Consider the following 19,913-nt stretch of genomic DNA (forward strand, 5'->3'; position numbering starts at 1 on the left):
GTTCTTAAAAGCTTGGAAATTCTCATTTTTTAACACGTCCACTATATTTGGGTTTAATCGTCCTTGCACCTCTTTCTTTGGTTCCGTATTTTCCTCCAAGGGGTTGATCCCTTTTAAGTCAACAATGGTCTCATCATTCTCCAAAAATGTGAATTTGAGATGTTCGGGAAGTGGTTTTAATTTCAGATATGGTGCCTGCACAATAGAAGGTAGAAGTTTAGTATTCATGGGAGCCAATAATTTATTAACAGATTCAAAATCACCAAACATCATTTTAGATTTATCTCCATAAGATGACTCAAAAGTTTTTTCTACTGATGAGTCAATTATGTCGACACGGTTTACGTCCAAGACTTCACTTGGGTGACTAATAGTGCCATAAACGTTAAACTTCACGATCTCCCCGTCAAACTCCATCGTGAGGGTTCCGCTTCGTACGTCAATCTTAGTATTCGCAGAACTAAGGAAAGGTCTTCCCAACAAGATGTCTGAAGACCCAGGAGCGTTACCCTCCTCCATTTTTATCACATAAAAATCCGCAGGGAAGATAAGGCCATTGACTTTGACTAATACGTCATCGAGGACTCTTTCAGGATGCACAATAGACCTCTCTGCCAATTGAATGATAACACCTGTCTTTGTCAAAAAACCCGCATTAAGTGATTCATAAACGGAAAGAGGCATGACGTTTATGGAAGCTTCTAAATCACACATAACCTTTTTAATTCCTAAATGACCTATTTTGCAAGGTATTGCAAACATGCCCTTATCTTTACATTTCGCTGGCATTTTCCACTGTAACACTGCAGATACATTCTCACCAACACTTACCTTTTCATTACCTGTTAATTTTCGTTTGTTGGTGCAGAGTTCTTTAAGGAACTTGGCATACTGCGGAATTTGTCTGATGGCATCCAATAGTGGTAAATTGATCTTGACATTTCTAAATGTTTCGAGGATCTCCTTGTCTTCCTTACTTTTTCGACACTGGTTTAATCGTCCTAGGAATTGAGGTTGGATTTTCGGCAGTGGGGGTTTTGCTCGGACCTGTTTATCGCTTTCGAGATTTTTTTGAGTGATTTCTTGGCCAAGATTCCTATCAGGAATTGGTTCTAGTACCTTTCCACTTCACAATGTCACTGCATTTGCGTGTTGTCTTGGATTAGGTTCTGTTTGTGACGGCAGCTTCCCTTGAGAGTTCAATTTCTCAATTGACATGGTCAATTCTCTTATACATAGCTCGGTTTTCTGTTGAAAATCAAGCATATTAGCTGCTAATTTATTGACCAATGTTTCTAGAGAATTACCTGAATCTTGTGGCTGCTGTGGAACCCGATTTTGGTATGGTTGGTTATATCATGGATTGGCCCCATAACTTAAGTTAGGGTGGTCCCTCCATCCTGGGTTGTAGGTGTTAGCGTAAGGGTCGTATCGCCTTTGTGGTGGCCCAGGAAAATTTCTCGCAGCATCTAAATGAGCCATAGTATCATCATTCAAACTGGGACATACATCAGTTGTATGTTCAGGGGTGGCACATATTCCTCATGACCGGACTATCTTTGCTTTTTCTGCAACAAGAGAATTCAAAATATTAGCAATCCTATCAACTTTATCTTCTAAGGTTGAATTACTTAGCTGATGAACCCTTTTAGGGGGTTCAGGATTGGCTCAAAATTGCTGGGAATTTGCAACCATTGTGGAGATTAAGTCTCTTGCTTGTTGTAGAGTCATGTTGACCAACGCTCCTTCACTCGCGGCGTCTACCATATTCATCTCCATAGGTTTCAAGCCTTCATAAAAGTACTGGAGCAAAGACTGTTCTGTAATACCGTGTTGCGGACAGCTCGCACACAGCTTTTTAAATCGCTCCCAATAGTCATACAGAGACTCTGTGTCTTTTTGCCTTATGCCCATGATTTCTCTTCTTAACTCGGCTGCACGCGATGCTGGAAAAAACCTGTTGAGAAATAAACGAGACAGATCAGCCCAAGTTGTTACAGATCTAGGAGGCAAATAAAATAACCATTCCCTAGCAGAATTTACTAAGGAAAAAGGGAAAGCGCGCAGTTTAATTTAATCCTTAGTTACCCCCTGAGGTTTCATACTAAAGCAAATCCTATGGAATTCTTTCAAATGCTTGTGGGGATTTTCATTCTGTAACCCCCGAAAAGTTGGCAGTAGCTAGATCAAGCCTGACTTTAATTCAAAATCAGTATCCATAGTAGGATACGCAATGCATAGTGGCGGTTGTTCTATCGGTGCTTCGGCCAGTGGCCGAATTGTCTGAGCCATAGATTGAGGTGTTTAATGGCCCAAATTTGAGGTTATCGGAACAGTGGTTTCGGAACCACAAATCCGATGAGAAAAATTTTATTTTTCTTATATTTTTATGGTCTACAATTTCACAAGATTATTTTTTGAAAATTTCGTTCGAAAATTTCGACGTTTGGGCACTCAATTTAGTCAAAAGGACTAAATTGTAAAAAGTGCAAAAGTTGAGTTCTACATGTTAGAGGTGTCCAATTGTTGTGAAACTTTAAATTGGAGGTCCTTATATGGTAATTATACCATTGGTAACTTGGTAGACAAAAATGGACATGAGATAAGTGAAATAGAAAATTTTTAAGTTAGGGGCAATTTGGTAATCTAGTAATTAAAATGAATTAAAAGGGAAAAAGATGGCAAAAATCATCATCTTCTTCATATGAACGAAATCAGCAAGGGGGGAAGCCATAGTTAGGGTTTTCAAGCTTCCAAGCTTCATAGTAAGTGATCCCAAGCCCCGTTTTTAATGTTCTTTACGTTTTTGAGATCCCGGTAGCTTAATTTAGCTTATTCTAGCAATAATTTAACCTAAGGTTTATATTTGGAAAAATACCCATAGGTGAAAAGTGTTTATTTTGATGTTTTATGATAGAATGTGAAGCTAGAAATTATATTAAACAACTTTTGCTAAGCGATTTTAAGTGAAAACGAGTAAAACGACATAATCGGTAAAAATACCTAATGTTCATAAGTACATGTTAGAGTGGGAGTTTGATGTTGCCATAGAAGGGAAAAATGTTCAGAATGTTATAAAACATAAGAATAAGAGATGAAGTTTAATTTCCGAGCCTTGGGGCAAAAATGTAATTATGTAAAAGTTTAGGGGCAAAATTGTAATTTTGAAAAAGTTAGAGTCGAGGGCTGTTTTAATGAATGTGATTATTAAATAAGTTAAATTTACTATTTTAGATTAAGAAGTACGAAACTCGAGGTTAGACAAAGGGAAGAATAAAGTTGAAGACTAAGTTGGTGAATTTGGCTATAATTGGTACCGAGGTAAGTTTACGGTAAATAAATGCAATATTTCAATATTTATTATTAATGCTGTTAATTTCCAGCAATTATGAATTTATTTTATGAATTTATTTGATGATGATCCAAGCATGAAATGATAGAGAATTAAAATTTAAAAGTCCCGTTGATACATAAGGATGGTACTGGATACGAATGTCATGACATTTGGGTAAAGAGATCCCATGTAAGACCATGTCTGGGACATGGCATTGGCATCCTTAAGATCATGAGAGGTCCCCTGTAAGACCATGTCTGGGACATGGCGTTGGCACCGAGACGAGAGGTCCCATGTAAGACCATGTCTGGGACATGGCGTTGGCACCGAGATGAGAGGTCCCCTATAAGACCATGTCTGGGACATGGCATGGGCACCATCACGAGAACATCCCATGTAAGACCATGTCTGGGACATGTCTTTGGCATGTTATTATCAGAAGAGACCCGAGTATCCTTATTATTCCAATGTAGCTCAACGGGCTTGTAAACGAATCATGTTCATGAAAGTTCAGTTTAAAGCATAAATGGCAAGCTCAGGTAAGTTGTAAGACTTAAGAACTTATTATACTATCAATTGATGTTCAACGATGCAGCAAGGATTGAGTAAGTTATGCACACAAGTATTCTAAGTAAACAAGTAAGAGAACTAGTATGAGATCAACTAAAGAGTAAACTAGAGATATAGACATTGAGTTTAATTATTTAAGTTAAATATTGTTATTTATTTGCTAGTAAACTTACTAAGCTTTATGCTTACTTCTTTTATTTCTCTTTCTCTTATAGTATTGCAAAGCTACTTCAAGGATCCTAAAGAAGTCGGAGATCGTCCACACTATCAACTACAACTGCTCGGTATTTTATATCGAAACACGTTTGAGTTATGGCATGTATAGGGATTTAGTTATTTTGTATGTTTGTAATGATGATTTTGCTAATGAGTGATGTGTAAGTATTTGATGATGTATGGTTATTAAAATGATTAAGGATGAAGGTGTTTGTTGTTATGAAAGATTAGGTGATAAATTATGCATGGAAATCATGAAAGGATAAAATTTTGCAAAGAAACAGAATTCAGGCAGCACAGTGACGTGAATTTGAAAAATCACCCAAGATAGTATAAAATGAATTAGAGGGTGAATGATATATGGAATTAAATCTTGTTGAGTCTATTTTCATGGAAAAATAACGGTGTAGAAAAAGGAAATTTATATTTTAAGATATGTGAATTTTAGTAAGATAGGGTCAGAACTGTTTTTGGAGTCCCCTGTTCTGAGTTTAGAAAATAATTGCAAATTGTACAAAAATGGTTATGAGTTGAAATTTACATGATTAGATTCATTAATGAGTCTATTTTCTGTAGAAACAAGTAAGAATTTCATATGAAAATCCTACAGTGAGAAAACTTATTTTTAGTGACTAGAGGTCAGGGCAGTCATGTGGTGAAACAGGGGAGACTTTAACTAATAAACTGTACTAATTTGCTGAACCAAAAATTCTAAAAATATTATGGTGAGTAGATATATGAGTCTAGTTTCAGGGAAATTTTACGGAATTAAATTTCGAGTTCTGTAGCTCAAGTTATAATTAATTTAGTAACTGCTGCGCGATTGGACAGATTTGCTGCGAATAATGAAATAAATTTTCAAACCTAGTTTTTATGCTCCGAATTGGTAAGATAAGCTAAGTAATGCCTCGTGCTCGACTCCGGAAACGGTCTCGGGTAAGGGGTGTTACATTTTATTGGTATCAGAGCAGGTTTAGTCGGTTCTCGGAAATACTCAGTAAGAATAAGAGTCTACCTATACATGCCATACTTATATATTTTGATAGTGTGACGACTCCTGACGATTTTAAAATGTTTTCTTTTATAGTTATGGATCCTGAACGAGCTAGTACAGATGAAGTAGAGAGTAATGCGCCTATTCCCGTAGAAGGGACGGTGCCATCAGATGTTAATGTTAGTGAAAGACCTGCATCAGATAGACAGGGAGGAGGAGCTAGAGAAGCCTTCTTCCAAGCCATGACTGATTGGTTTGCCGAGTTCGTTCGTACGAATCCGGCTGTAAGACCTCCACCCCCTCAAGATTCACAGGTTCCCCATGTAGCTTCCCTAGCTGCAGGTATATTTATCAGGGAGAGACCACCTGTTGATAAGATTAGGAAGCAAGGGGCTGAAGAATTTCGGGCTACCAAAGATGACGATGCAGAAAAAGCAGAATTCTGGCTTGAGAATACCATCAGGGTTTTTGAAGAATTATCTTGTACACCGGAAGAATGTATGAAGTGTGTGGTCTCACTTCTCAGAGATTCCGCTTATCATTGGTGGAAGACTCTCGTGTCTATCGTACCGAGTGAGAGGGTTACTTGGGATTTCTTTCAGGAGGAGTTTCGAAAGAAGTACATCAGCCAGAGATTTACAGAGCAGAAAAGGAAGGAGTTTCTTGAGCTAAAACAAGGTAAGATGTCCGTGACTGAATATGAACGTGAATTTGTCAGACTTAGTAAGTATGCTCGGGAATTTGTATCCACCGAAGCCAACATGTGCAAGAGATTTGAAGATGGGCCTAATGATGACATCCGACTATCAGTGGGTGTATTGGAAATCAGAGAGTTTGTTGTTCTGGTAGAAAGAGCTTGTAAAGTAGAAGACTTGTTAAAAGAAAAAGAGAAGAGCAAAGCTGAAGCTGGAGCGCAGGATACAAAGAAGAGGCAAATGAGTAAATCATTTCAGTCTACATCTAAGAGGCCTAGGGAGCTCTCTAGCGGATCACATTTTCCACATATATATTCTGGCCGAAGCAGAAGTAGAAGATTCGAGGGTTTTAGAGCTCAAACCACTACAGTTGCAAGTACTGGCAGTACTCGACCTCCTAGACCGGAATGTCCTCAATGTGGGAGACGCCACCCCGGAGAGTGTAGAGCAGGTGAAAATGTTTGTTTCAGATGTGGAGCATCCGATCACTTTATTCGGGATTGTCCTGAAACAACTAAAAGAGAAGAAATAACGAGTGCGAGATCAGGTAATGCTCCTACCAGAGGTAGACCGCAGAGAAACCCAGGAGTGGGGGCAAGTAATAGGGGTGCATTCAAAGATTCAGCGGTTAGATCAGATGTTAGAGCACCTGCAAGATCATACGCTATTCGAGCTCGTGAAGAGGCGTCCTCTCCTGATGTAATTGCGGGTACATTTTCTCTCTATGATACTACTGTTATTGCATTAATTGATTATGGCTCTACACATTCATATATATGCACAAAATTAGCATTTGTTAAAAATTTGTCTGTTGAACCTACTGAATTTATGGTTAAAGTCTCGAACCCCCTGGGCCAGTTTGTGATAGTGGATAAAGTTTGTAAAAATTGTCCACTGATGGTAAAAGGTATTTGTTTCCCGGTTGACTTGATGTTATTGCCTTTTGATGAGTTTGATGTGATATTGGGCATGGATTGGTTAACTCAGCATGATGCAGTAGTAAACTGTAGAAAAAAATATGTTGTGTTGAAATGCCAGAATGGAGAATTACTTTGGGTTAAATCTAATCAGACAAAGGGATTATCCGATATGATTTCAGTTATGACAGCTCAGAGGTGTGTTAGAAAAGGGTATGATGTTTATTTGGCGTATGTGTTGGATACTAAGGTATCTGAGTCAAAGATACAGGCAGTGCCAGTTGTATGTGAATTTTCTGATGTATTTCCAGAGGAGTTACCAGGGTTGCCACCAGAAAGAGAAGTGGAATTTTCTATAGATCTGATTCCGGGAACTGCCCCAATTTCCATAGCTCCGTATCGTATGGCTCCTACAGAATTAAAAGAGTTAAAGACACAGTTACAGGAACTTGTTGACAGAGGTTTTGTTCGTCCAAGTCATTCACCTTGGGGTGCTCCAGTTCTGTTTGTGAAAAAGAAAGACGGGTCTTTGAGATTGTGTATTGACTATCGGCAGCTTAATAAGGTAACTATAAAGAATAAGTACCCATTGCCTCGAATTGATGACTTATTTGATCAACTGAAAGGTGCCACAGTATTTTCAAAGATTGATCTCCGATCGGGTTATTATCAGTTATGGGTAAAAGAGCCAGATGTGCCAAAGACAGCTTTCAGAACCAGGTATGGGCATTATGAGTTTCTGGTTATGTCGTTTGGGTTGACTAATGCACCTGCAGTATTCATGGATTTGATGAACCGGATATTCAGACCGTATCTAGATAGGTTTGTAGTAGTTTTTATTGATGACATTTTAGTTTATTCTCGGGATGAAACTGAGCATGTAGAACATTTGAAAATAGTGTTGCAAATTCTGCGTGAAAAGAAACTTTATGCTAAATTCAGTAAATGTGAATTTTGGCTTCGAGAGGTAGGTTTTCTTGGACATATTGTATCCGCAGAAGGCATCAGGGTAGATCCGAGTAAAATTTTAGCTATTGTCAATTGGAGTCCACCGAAGAATGTATCTGAAGTTAGAAGTTTCTTGGGTTTAGCTGGTTATTATCGGAGATTTGTACAAGGGTTTTCTATGATAGCTTCTCCAATGACCCGTTTATTACAGAAAGATGTTAAATTTGAATGGACAGAAAAATGCCAGCAAAGTTTCAACCGATTGAAGGAGTTGTTAACGAAAGCACCTGTGTTGGTACAGCCTGAATCGGGTAAGGAATTTATTATTTATAGTGATGCATCATTAAATGGTTTGGGTTGTGTCTTGATGCAAGAAGATAAAGTAATAGCCTATGCTTCAAGACAACTTAAGCCACATGAAAGAAACTACCCGGTACATGATCTCCAGTTAGCTGCTATTGTATTTGCATTGAAAATATGGCGGCATTATTTGTATGGTGAAAAGTGTCATATTTATACTGATCACAAAAGCTTGAAATATTTGATGACACAGAAAGATTTGAATTTGAGACAATGCAGGTGGCTTGAATTGATAAAGGATTATGATTTGGTTATTGATTACCATCCGGGTAAGGCTAACGTGGTAGCTGATGCTTTGAGCCGAAAATCTCTATTTGCTTTACGAGCTATGAATACCCGGTTGTCACTGTCTAATGATGGTTCAATCATAGCTGAATTGAGAGCTAAATCGACATTTCGTCAACAAATATGTGAAGCTCAGAGGAATGATGAGAAATTACAGGCTAAACGGGTGCATTGTGAGTCAGGTAATGATTCAGAATTTCAGATTGGAACTGATGGTTGTTTATTATTCAGAGGCAGAGTATGTGTACCGAAGAATTTAGAACTTGTACAGAAGATTTTACACGAAGCACACAGTGGTATTATGTCAGTACATCCGGGAGGTAATAAAATGTATAATGACTTGAAAAAGATGTATTGGTGGCCGGGTATGAAACGTGATATCTCTGAGTTTGTATCAAGATGTTTAGTATGTCAGCAGGTTAAGGCTGAACATCAGGTACCTTCGGGGTTGCTTCAGCCAATCACTATACCGGAATGGAAATGGGAAAGAATCACTATGGATTTTGTATCTGGGTTACCGTTATCTCCAAGGAAGAAAGATGCCATTTGGGTAATTGTCGACTGATTGACAAAGTCCACGCACTTTATCCCAGTATGTATGGATTATTCTTTAGATAAATTGGCTGGATTGTATATATCTGAGATTGTTAGACTACATGGAGTGCCTGTCTCCATTATATCAGACAGAGATCCCCGATTTACGTCTCGTTTCTGAAACAAATTGCAAGAAGCTTTGGGTACTCAGTTGTATTTCAGTACTGCATTTCATCCTCAGACAGATGGCCAATCTGAGCGTGTAATTCAGGTATTGGAAGATATGCTCCGATGTTGTGCATTAGAGTTTCAAGGTAATTGGGAAATGTATCTACCTTTGATTGAATTTGCTTATAATAACAGTTATCAGTCCAGTATTAAAATGGCTCCGTATGAAGCTTTGTATGGTAGAAAATGTAGAACACCATTATATTGGGCAGAGCTTAGTGAAAAGAAGATACACGGGGTTGATTTGATTCGGGAAACAGAAGAAAAAGTAAGACTGATTCGGGATAGTTTAAAAGCAGCTTCCGATCGTCAAAAGTCATACGCCGATCTTAAACGAAGGGAGATTGAATTTCAGGTGGGTGATAAAGTATTCTTAAAAGTGTCTCCTTGGAAGAAAGTTCTCCGGTTCGGTCGAAAGGGTAAATTGAGCCCAAGATTTATCGGACCATATGAGATTATAGAAAGAATAGGACCAGTTGCTTACCGATTGGCTTTACCACCGGAACTCGACAAAATTCATAATGTATTTCATGTATCTATGCTACGACAGTATCGATCAGATCCTTCACATGTTATTACTCCAACAGAAGTAGAAATTCAACCGGATATGACTTATAATGAAGAACCGGTTAAAGTATTAGCACGAGAAACAAAGGAGCTTAGAAACAAAAAGGTAAATTTGGTGAAAGTGCTATGGCAAAAGCACGGGATTGAGGAAGCAACATGGGAACCAGAAGAGACAATGAGGAAGCAATACCCGAATCTCTTTACTAGTAAGATTTTCGAGGACGAAAATCCTAAAAAGGGGGGGAGAGTTGTAATGGCCCAAATTTGAGGTTATCGGAACAGTGGTTTCGGAACCACAAATCCGATGAGAAAAATTTTATTTTTCTTATATTTTTATGGTCTACAATTTCACAAAATTACTTTTTGAAAATTTCGTTCGAAAATTTCGACATTTGGGCACTCAATTTAGTCAAAAGGACTAAATTGTAAAAAGTGTAAAAGTTGAGTTCTACATGTTAGAGGTGTCCAATTGTTATGAAACTTTAAATTGGAGGTCCTTATATGGTAATTATACCATTGGTAACTTGGTAGACAAAAATGGACATGAGATAAGTGAAATAGAAAATTTTTAAGTTAGGGGCAATTTGGTAATCTAGTAATTAAAATGAATTAAAAGGGAAAAAGATGGCAAAAATCATCATCTTCTTCATATGAACGAAATCAGCAAGGGGGGAAGCCATAGTTAGGGTTTTCAAGCTTCCAAGCTCCATAGGAAGTGATCCCAAGCCCCGTTTTTAATGTTCTTTACGTTTTTGAGATCCCGGTAGCTTAATTTAGCTTATTCTAGCAATAATTTAACCTAGGGTTTATATTTGGAAAAATACCCATAGGTGAAAAGTGTTTATTTTGATGTTTTATGATAGAATGTGAAGCTAGAAATTATGTTAAACAACTTTTGCTAAGCGATTTTAAGTGAAAACGAGTAAAACGACATAATCGGTAAAAATACCTAATGTTCATAAGTACATGTTAGAGTGGGAATTTGATGTTGCCATAGAAGGGAAAAATGTTCAGAATGTTATAAAACATAAGAATAAGAGATGAAGTTTAATTTTCGAGCCTTGGGGCAAAAATGTAATTATGTAAAAGTTTAGGGGCAAAATTGTAATTTTGAAAAAGTTAGAGTCGAGGGCTGTTTTAATAAATGTGATTATTAGATAAGTTAAATTTACTATTTTAGATCAAGAAGTACGAAACTCGAGGTTAGACAAAGGGAAGAATAAAGTTGAAGACTAAGTTGGTGAATTTGGCTATAATTGGTACCGAGGTAAGTTTACGGTAAATAAATGCAATATTTCAACATTTATTATTAATGCTGTTAATTTCCAGCAATTATGAATTTATTTTATGAATTTATTTGATGATGATCCAAGCATGAAATGATAGAGAATTAAAATTTAAAAGTCCCGTTGATACATAAGGATGGTACTGGATACGAATGTCATGACATTTGGGTAAAGAGATCCCATGTAAGACCATGTCTGGGACATGGCATTGGCATCCTTAAGATCATGAGAGGTCCCCTGTAAGACCATGTCTGGGACATGGCATGGGCACCGAGACGAGAGGTCCCATGTAAGACCATGTCTGGGACATGGCGTTGGCACCGAGATGAGAGGTCCCCTATAAGACCATGTCTGGGACATGGCATGGGCACCATCACGAGAACATCCCATGTAAGACCATGTCTGGGACATGGCTTTGGCATGTTATTATCAGAAGAGACCCGAGTATCCTTATTATTCCAATGTAGCTCAACGGGCTTGTAAACGAATCATGTTCATGAAAGTTCAGTTTAAAGCATAAATGGCAAGCTCAGGTAAGTTGTAAGACTTAAGAACTTATTATACTATCAATTGATGTTCAACGATGCAGCAAGGATTGAGTAAGTTATGCACACAAGTATTCTAAGTAAACAAGTAAGAGAACTAGTATGAGATCAACTAAAGAGTAAACTAGAGATATAGACATTGAGTTTAATTATTTAAGTTAAATATTGTTATTTATTTGCTAGTAAACTTACTAAGCTTTATGCTTACTTCTTTTATTTCTCTTTCTCTTATAGTATTGCAAAGCTACTTCAAGGATCCTAAAGAAGTCGGAGATCGTCCACACTATCAACTACAACTGCTCGGTATTTTATATCGAAACACGTTTGAGTTATGGCATGTATAGGGATTTAGTTATTTTGTATGTTTGTAATGATGATTTTGCTAATGAGTGATGTGTAAGTATTTGATGATGTATGGTTATTAAAATGATTAAGGATGAAGGTGTTTGTTGTTATGAAAGATTAGGTGATAAATTATGCATGGAAATCATGAAAGGATAAAATTTTGCAAAGAAACAGAATTCAGGCAGCACAGTGACGTGAATTTGAAAAATCACCCAAGATAGTATAAAATGAATTAGAGGGTGAATGATATATGGAATTAAATCTTGTTGAGTCTATTTTCATGGAAAAATAACGGTGTAGAAAAAGGAAATTTATATTTTAAGATATGTGAATTTTAGTAAGATAGGGTCAGAACTGTTTTTGGAGTCCCCTGTTCTGAGTTTAGAAAATAATTGCAAATTGTACAAAAATGGTTATGAGTTGAAATTTACATGATTAGATTCATTAATGAGTCTATTTTCTGTAGAAACAAGTAAGAATTTCATATGAAAATCCTACAGTGAGAAAACTTATTTTTAGTGACTAGAGGTCAGGGCAGTCAGGTGGTGAAACAGGGGAGACTTTAACTAATAAACTGTACTAATTTGCTGAACCAAAAATTCTAAAAATATTATGGTGAGTAGATATATGAGTCTAGTTTCAGGGAAATTTTACGGAATTAAATTTCGAGTTCTGTAGCTCAAGTTATAATTAATTTAGTAACTGCTGCGCGATTGGACAGATTTGCTGCGAATAATGAAATAAATTTTCAAACCTAGTTTTTATGCTCCGAATTGGTAAGATAAGCTAAGTAATGCGTCGTGCTCGACTCCGGAAACGGTCTCGGGTAAGGGGTGTTACACTAAATTAGGGTTTACGTCAACCCTAGCATTAAGCACTTCTTTTGGGGAATCGATTTCTAATTTTTCACCTTCAAAAGTCTGAGTAGTTTTTTTGTTAACCCTAGACTCTGTTTCGTCATAGATTCTGATTTCTGGCGGTGGATTGCTTTGAGTTCCAACCACCGCTGACTGCTTTTTTCCTTAGCTTTGTTTCCTTGTGATTGGCTCTCGCAGTCTTTTCAATCTTCGAATCAAACGCAAGAGTTCTTGGAGCAGATCTGGTCATAAGAAACAAAAAACAAGAATAGTACGTTACCGATCCCCGGCAACGGCGCCAAAATTTGATGCGTCGTTGAGAGCACAAAAAATATCATATTCCCTGTAAAATAATAAAAATAATAGAAGTAATAGCAAAGGGGAAGTAGGGTCGAATCCTCAAGGATCGGATTATACGAATGCTTGTTTCTCGAAATCCTGGGCAGAATCATGCCTAAGAAAACCTGCGTGATAGAAAAAAATAAAAATAACAGAATTAAAGATTTAATTTGGAAAAACAGAATCTAAAGTTGACTAAAATTGTGATTACAAAAATAATAAAAATAATAAAGAGAGTTAAAGGAAAAGAGATTCTTATTGGTAGATTCTAGAATCCAGTTGTCTCATTCCGCATTGGGTTCAATCCTTGGCTTTTAAATAACCCTTCTCAAATCAAGTAAGCTAGTTATAGTGGAAGAGGATGCCTACGACCACCAGTTCCAAAGATTAGACTTACGATTTTAAGGGAACCTGACTCTAGCCAGCAATCTATGCTAGATCAACGCTTCTCAATGGCAAATCCCACGCCATTTTGTCTCTTTGGCTCGCCAATCTCTGACGCAATAAGTTAATGAACCGGCTGTGCAATCCTTCCAAAACATACAAAGCGGCCGCCTTTGCATATGCTGAAAAGCTTACTTCTTAAGGGCCATGGACGGAAGCGTCAGCCCGTAGTGCGGAGAAATGATGAATACTTGGCGAGAAGGCTAAGTACGGATTCTAGGCCTCAAGAACCCTTTTTGGGGAATATTGACAACTTTCGGCTAGATAGGTTTTAGTGGCTCATGATAATGGTGGAAAAGAAAATAAATATAAAAATGGAAAAGGGAATTTTATTGAAAGAAAATATGAAGAAATAAAAGCCTAGACTTTCAGGGGGAAAGTGTTTACAGAAAAAGATGAACACCCAAATAAAGTCACTTCACCCCCTATTTACAGTGCTAGGGAGATAGTCTAATTTAACTTAAATTCTAAAAAGATAAATACATTTAATTAAAGATAATTAAAGATAATTAAAATAAAATCCTAAAATTAAATAATCCTAATAATTATCTTAATATTAATTATCCTAATATAAATAAAATGGAGTCTTATAAAATAAAATCTCTTCTTTTTGTGTTTTTAGTCCTTGTATCTTTTATGCTCGCACTTTTGGCATAATCTTTTTCCTGTGTCGCATATTAGCCCATTGTGTCTCCAAATTCGCACTTTTGTCCCTTAATTTTGCTTTTGCCTCCAAATCAGTCCCTAATCGATAAAAAGACATAAATAGCTCAAATTAGTAGGATCAAGCCCAGAATAAACACATGATTAATACATAAAAATACGTTATTCTAGAGCATTATCACTATTATAATACTTCACATAGTTGAGCTCAACATTAACAACTACTCAATCTCTTTCATTTGGTTCACTTCTTTTGTATTACTTATTATCAAATTAGGAAATGACTTACGAAATTGAGTACGTCTTTATTCAGTGCCATGATTTGTAACTCAGTATGGTTTTCCTCATTGAAATACCATACCTACATATTACAACTCGGTATGGGAATTGTCATACCTACGTTTCTTAACTCAGTATGGATTTGATAATACCATACCTACATTTCACAACTCAGTATGGATGATACCATACCTACATTTCACACATTTCCATGGAACAACCATGGTCTTTTCCGTCAATTCATCACATGTCACGATACGAACGTACTCAGTCCTGCGTTTTTCCTAATTTGCATTTCCATATTTATTCTTTCATTAACAAAATTTTCACAATCCCACAACAAATTCATATATAATAACACATTATATCATTCAATCATTCATAAATAAAAATCTAAATTCAACCATATGAACTTACCCGGCTGATTTGTAGAAGATATTGAAATTTAGGGACTATTCCGCAACTTTTTCTTTTCCTCGTTCTTCTTTGGATTCTTGATCTATAATATAAAATATTTCCACTCATTAGCATTTATTTGATTTCTATTTCACTTCACAATTTATGCTCTTCAACTTTCAAAATTGCACTTTTACCCCAAAATTTATAGTTTTTACAACTTAGTCTCTGCTCAATTTACCCATTAATTGAACTAATTTTTCTCAATTAACACTTTATTTTATCATTATAAACTATTTCAAAACCTTTGATATTCTGAATTTCAACACCAACCTTCAATTCATAACTTTTTCACAATTAGGTCCTAAATACCATTTTCTATCAAAATCACTTAATAAAACCACCTTAATATGAAATTAGATCTTAAATTTCATAATAATTCATCATAAAATTCCCTTACCCATCTAAGGTAACTTCCAATTTCACCCATGAAATCAAAAACTAATGAATTCTATAAGTGGACCTAATTGTAAAAGTCATAAAAACATAAAAATTATCAAGAAAAAGAAAGAACTAAACTCACATGATGTAAAAATATGAAAAACCAACTTTCTCCAGACCTTCTATGGTGTTTTGGCTGAGAAAATATGAAGAGATCTTTAGATTTTTCAATTTTGTCCTTGTTTTATATGTTAAAATTGTGAAATTTTCAATTTCGCCCTTATTTCCCTTATTTTCTACTGATTTTCTTGCCCTTGCCGTCCAGCCCATTTACTTTTAGGCTTAATTTCCTTTAAATCCTCTTTCTTTTAACACTTGAGCTATTTAATCCTTCTAACAAATTTTATTTTTGTTACAATTTAATTCTTTTTATTTAATTGACTACCCAAACATTAAAATTTCTCAACCAAACTTTAATACTAACTAAATGGCACTCCATAAATATTTATAAAAATATTTATAGCTTGATTTTCAAATTCAAGATCTCGATACCTCGTTTTTGACCCTTTGACCTAATAAATTCTTTTAATTCACCAAATTCACGAATTCACAAATTCTTCTAAATTCTTACTTAACTCATAAATATTAAATTACCATCTTGTTTAATCTTACTTGTCAGATTTAGTGATCTAAAATCACCATTTGCGACACCATTGAAAATTAGGCCGTTACATAAAATATAGATATAAGTGAATATATAATGAAAATAAAATTTTAATAAAAAAAATGAAACTAATCAAAATGTACACATTTCAATTATGAAAAATGGAATGAATTAAGTACTAAAATTTTAAATGGTATAAAAAAAAAACTATATTATCAACATTTGGGATATATATAAAATATGAGAATCTAATAGAATAATTACTTTAAATGAAATAAAAATGGAAACAACATAGATATGTACAAAAATAAAATAAAATTAATAGGACAAAGTTAATTAAGAAAGTTACCACAGCTACCGCTTCTTCTCCAATTGACCCATCATAAAATTGAAAATTTTTTGCATCCATTTAGGTTGCGGCCCTTCTTCCTGCGCTTCCTCGTATATATTATGTTTTTGTTTCGTGTAAAAAGTGTTACCTACTGATCCATGGTTGTGAGCAGAGTGTTGGTGGATGTAGAAGAATGAGTGGTATTGCACTGCAACTATTTTATTTCTTCCAAATCTTTCTTATACACTATTCTAAAAGCACACTTCTTCACCTTAGCACCGCTTCCCGTGAAAGACACTTCAAGTTCATCGTCACTATAATTATCCTCCAAGGGAAATGGATATAATATATCTCGTGACCAACAACAAATAAAAAGGTGATCTTTCATTATGGGCTGCCTAAATCGTTTACCCATATCCCAGCTTGTCCCGCTAACCCAGCCTCCACAATTTACAGATGCACTATAACAGATAACCTCGTCATAGCATGAAGCATCATTATTGACAAAAATGCAGCAACAAGCAACTCCAATCCATTCACTATCTTTCCGAAGGTAGATAGGTAGGAGTATCTTAATAGTATCAATTGAAGAGTCACTTTTTTGTTGACTAAACAATTCAGAAATTCCACTTCCGGACATAATACTATCAAACCATTCTGGGATTTCACTTCTAGGCATAATAATATCGAACCTTTTCCTTGAATTTGCAAATGCCTGCAAAATAAAACACAAGTCGTTTGGTAACTGAACCATAAATTCTCAAGGATGAGATTTTGTAAGGGAGAAGAGAGAGATTAATCAACCTTAAGAAGTTTTTTCAGCAGTATTAATGCATTCATATTCTCAGTCAATTTGAAGCAGTTAATGGCTCTAATGAAAGAAGAATCCAGTAAATTGCATACTTCTGATGGACTTGCAACTACTTCAAGTGAACCACAGTCATCTATCGACACCCATTCTATACTTGTTGGAAGCTCAAGCAACGATTTAAGCTTCATGCAATTTGACAATGTAAGAAACTCAAGCTTGTAGAGTCGAGTAAGGGATGCAGGTATGCTGATGAAATTGTTATTACTAAGATCAAAATGTATCAAAAAGGATAGACCAGAAATGTCATGTGGAATATCTCCTTCACAAAGATGACAGTCCCTTAGTTTTAGCTCTCTTAATGAAGTCAAACCTGACAACAAACGCAACACCGGAGCCATGGGAGTCGTCCTCCTTCCTTGGATTACCTTGAAAAGGGAAGACAATTTTGGTCGTAACTTAGCTTGCTGCAAATTCTCCTATAAATTTTCAACTCTATAACAACCGGAAAGATCTAGAGTTTTTAGATGTTTCATTTTCTCATCAATCTCCGGAAACCTTACAAGATTTGAACAACCCGAAAGAATTAATGTTTCAAGAGATTCCATTCCAATTTTGGTCGGAAAACTCCTAAGACTTTTGCAATTTCTTAAATTCAAAAGTTTAAGGCTCTTAAGCACTCCAATTGATGGATGAACATCCACTAATTTGGTACAGCAAGATTTGATGCTGTTGTGAAGTCTAGTGTCTTGATCAGGTTTTGGGACCCTTCAAGGTTCATCATTTTAAATACATTAAAAAAAACATTTAAAAAAAATTATGCATACCCATATTGAAGATATACTTGTATCTAACAACCACATCTAACGTCATATTACCTAATCCTAAAAAATTGAATTAATATTTTGATTTATATTTAGTCTACAAACAATGCATAATTCTATACAAGTTAATGAACTAAACAATGAGATATAATTAGAAAGGAAACCATTTTCATTTAAAAAAAAAAACTTTTACAATCTAATTCATTGATATACGCTATTAGTGCATTAAATTTATACCATTAATATTGCAGAAAGATATACACATTTCACATTTCACTATTGATTCTTTTAAAAGAGTAATATGTTGCTAGATAAATTTAATAGTTAAACATTGAAAATATTTAGTGTCAAAGGTTTTGCTATAGTTTCTTATCATATTTAAAATAAATAAAACCATTATTTATAATACACAAAGATATAAGTTTATATGTATCTTCTTACCTTTTATTATCGATGAACATTCCTTCAATTATTTCTGTAGCCTAAAAAAAAATTAAGAATAGAAAATAAGAAAACAAAATAAATAGTGTATAATGTAAGATAAAACTTTTAAAAAGTTACATTTTTATTTAGCATTATTATGCTCGAAATATAATAAATAAAGCATTTTAAACAAAGTTAAACAGTTCCTAATAATGCGATAAAATTAAATATTTGTTTCTATAAATTTTTGTTAATATTTGTAAACATCAAACATAATTTATCTCAAAAGTACTAAATACCACTTTTTAAGGATGTTGTATCAATCAATTAGACTAAGCTTTGAATTTATATCATATATTGATTAGATATTATATACATAAATAAGAAATAGTATATATAACTTTTGTTGAATGACTTATGGTATTTTTTGTTAGGATATGATAGATGTCCGTTTCCTCCCACAATATACAACATTTTCCAGGTTCATCAATACATTTTTCTATAATAATTTTTCTTCCCATTTCTTGCAACAAATCATGCATCCACAAATATTGGTTGCCATAATAGACTTTTATGAGAGATTTCTTAATGAGAACATCAATTCCAATATCCGGGAAAAACTCACAACCATCCAATACTTTCATTACAAAATCTTTCTTCTCCCCATTGAAAAAGCGTGCTATATCTACAAATATATTCTTCTCCCTTTCTTCTAACCCATCAAAACTTATTCGAAGTTTATCGAAAATTTCTTTATTAGAATCTCTTTTAAGTCTTTCAATCGCACTTCTCCATTGAGTCACATCTCTTCTTCACAAAAAAGAACCCAAAACTTCAAGAGCTAAAGGGAGCCCACCAACATAATTTACAACATGGTAAGAAAGATCAATGAAATCATCTTTTGGCACTATATCACGATGGAAAGCTTTTAAATTGAAAAGTTGAAGCGCATCTTTGGTATTCAATGTTGTGGGCATATACACATCATCAACTTGGCAACATCAAAGTAAATGTTCGTCTCTTGTTGTTACAATGATTCTACTCCCTAATCCGAACCAGTCATGCCTTCCAACCAAGTATTTTAAGTGTTGTATGCTATCAACATCACCAAGAACAACAAGAACCCTTTTGCGAGACAATGTACGACTAATTATTTTATTCCCTTCATGAACATTGAAAAAGTTGAAGCATTCATCATGAATGATTTGTGAAAGAAGTTGTTTCTGTAAAGAAACTAGTCCACATTTGTCTGAAACTTCTCGAATATCAGCGGAAAAGCTTCTGCCTTCAAAACGAGGTGCCATTTGATTGTAAGCAACTCTTGCAAGTGTTGTCTTACCAATGCCGCCTATTCCACAAATCCCTATAATGCGGACATCATCTTTCCCCATGTTTATTTTCAAATATAAATCCTCCAAGCGTACACTAATTCCAACCAAGCCACTATGAGTAACTTGATATATCTAACATAGTTTTGCTGATATCTTCCGAACAATCTCCCTAATAAAGTCTGATTCATGCCTAAAAAAAATTCAATTTTTTTTGAATAAAATTTTGTTGATATCTTTCAAATGCACTTTGTTTTTCCATGAATCATGAAACATAATATAGTTAGGAAAA

The 19,913-nt window shown here is 35.1% G+C and overlaps 1 protein-coding gene across 1 annotated transcript; it reads right to left on the reverse strand.

Moving 5' to 3' along the window:
• Positions 1 to 1,668: 1,668 nt before the first annotated feature.
• On the reverse strand, positions 1,669 to 19,684 carry LOC107954771 (uncharacterized). The gene is made up of 5 exons (XM_016890440.1): positions 19,359 to 19,684; positions 18,863 to 19,103; positions 17,043 to 17,525; positions 16,502 to 16,953; positions 1,669 to 1,957 (listed from the first exon to the last, which is right to left on the reverse strand). The coding sequence occupies exons 1-5, from the start codon at positions 19,682 to 19,684 to the stop codon at positions 1,669 to 1,671; spliced, it is 1,791 nt and encodes a 596-aa protein (XP_016745929.1).
• Positions 19,685 to 19,913: the final 229 nt, after the last annotated feature.

The sequence above is a fragment of the Gossypium hirsutum genome, chromosome A11 (assembly GCF_007990345.1).
Source record: "Gossypium hirsutum isolate 1008001.06 chromosome A11, Gossypium_hirsutum_v2.1, whole genome shotgun sequence".
NCBI classification, from domain to species: Eukaryota; Viridiplantae; Streptophyta; class Magnoliopsida; order Malvales; family Malvaceae; genus Gossypium; species Gossypium hirsutum.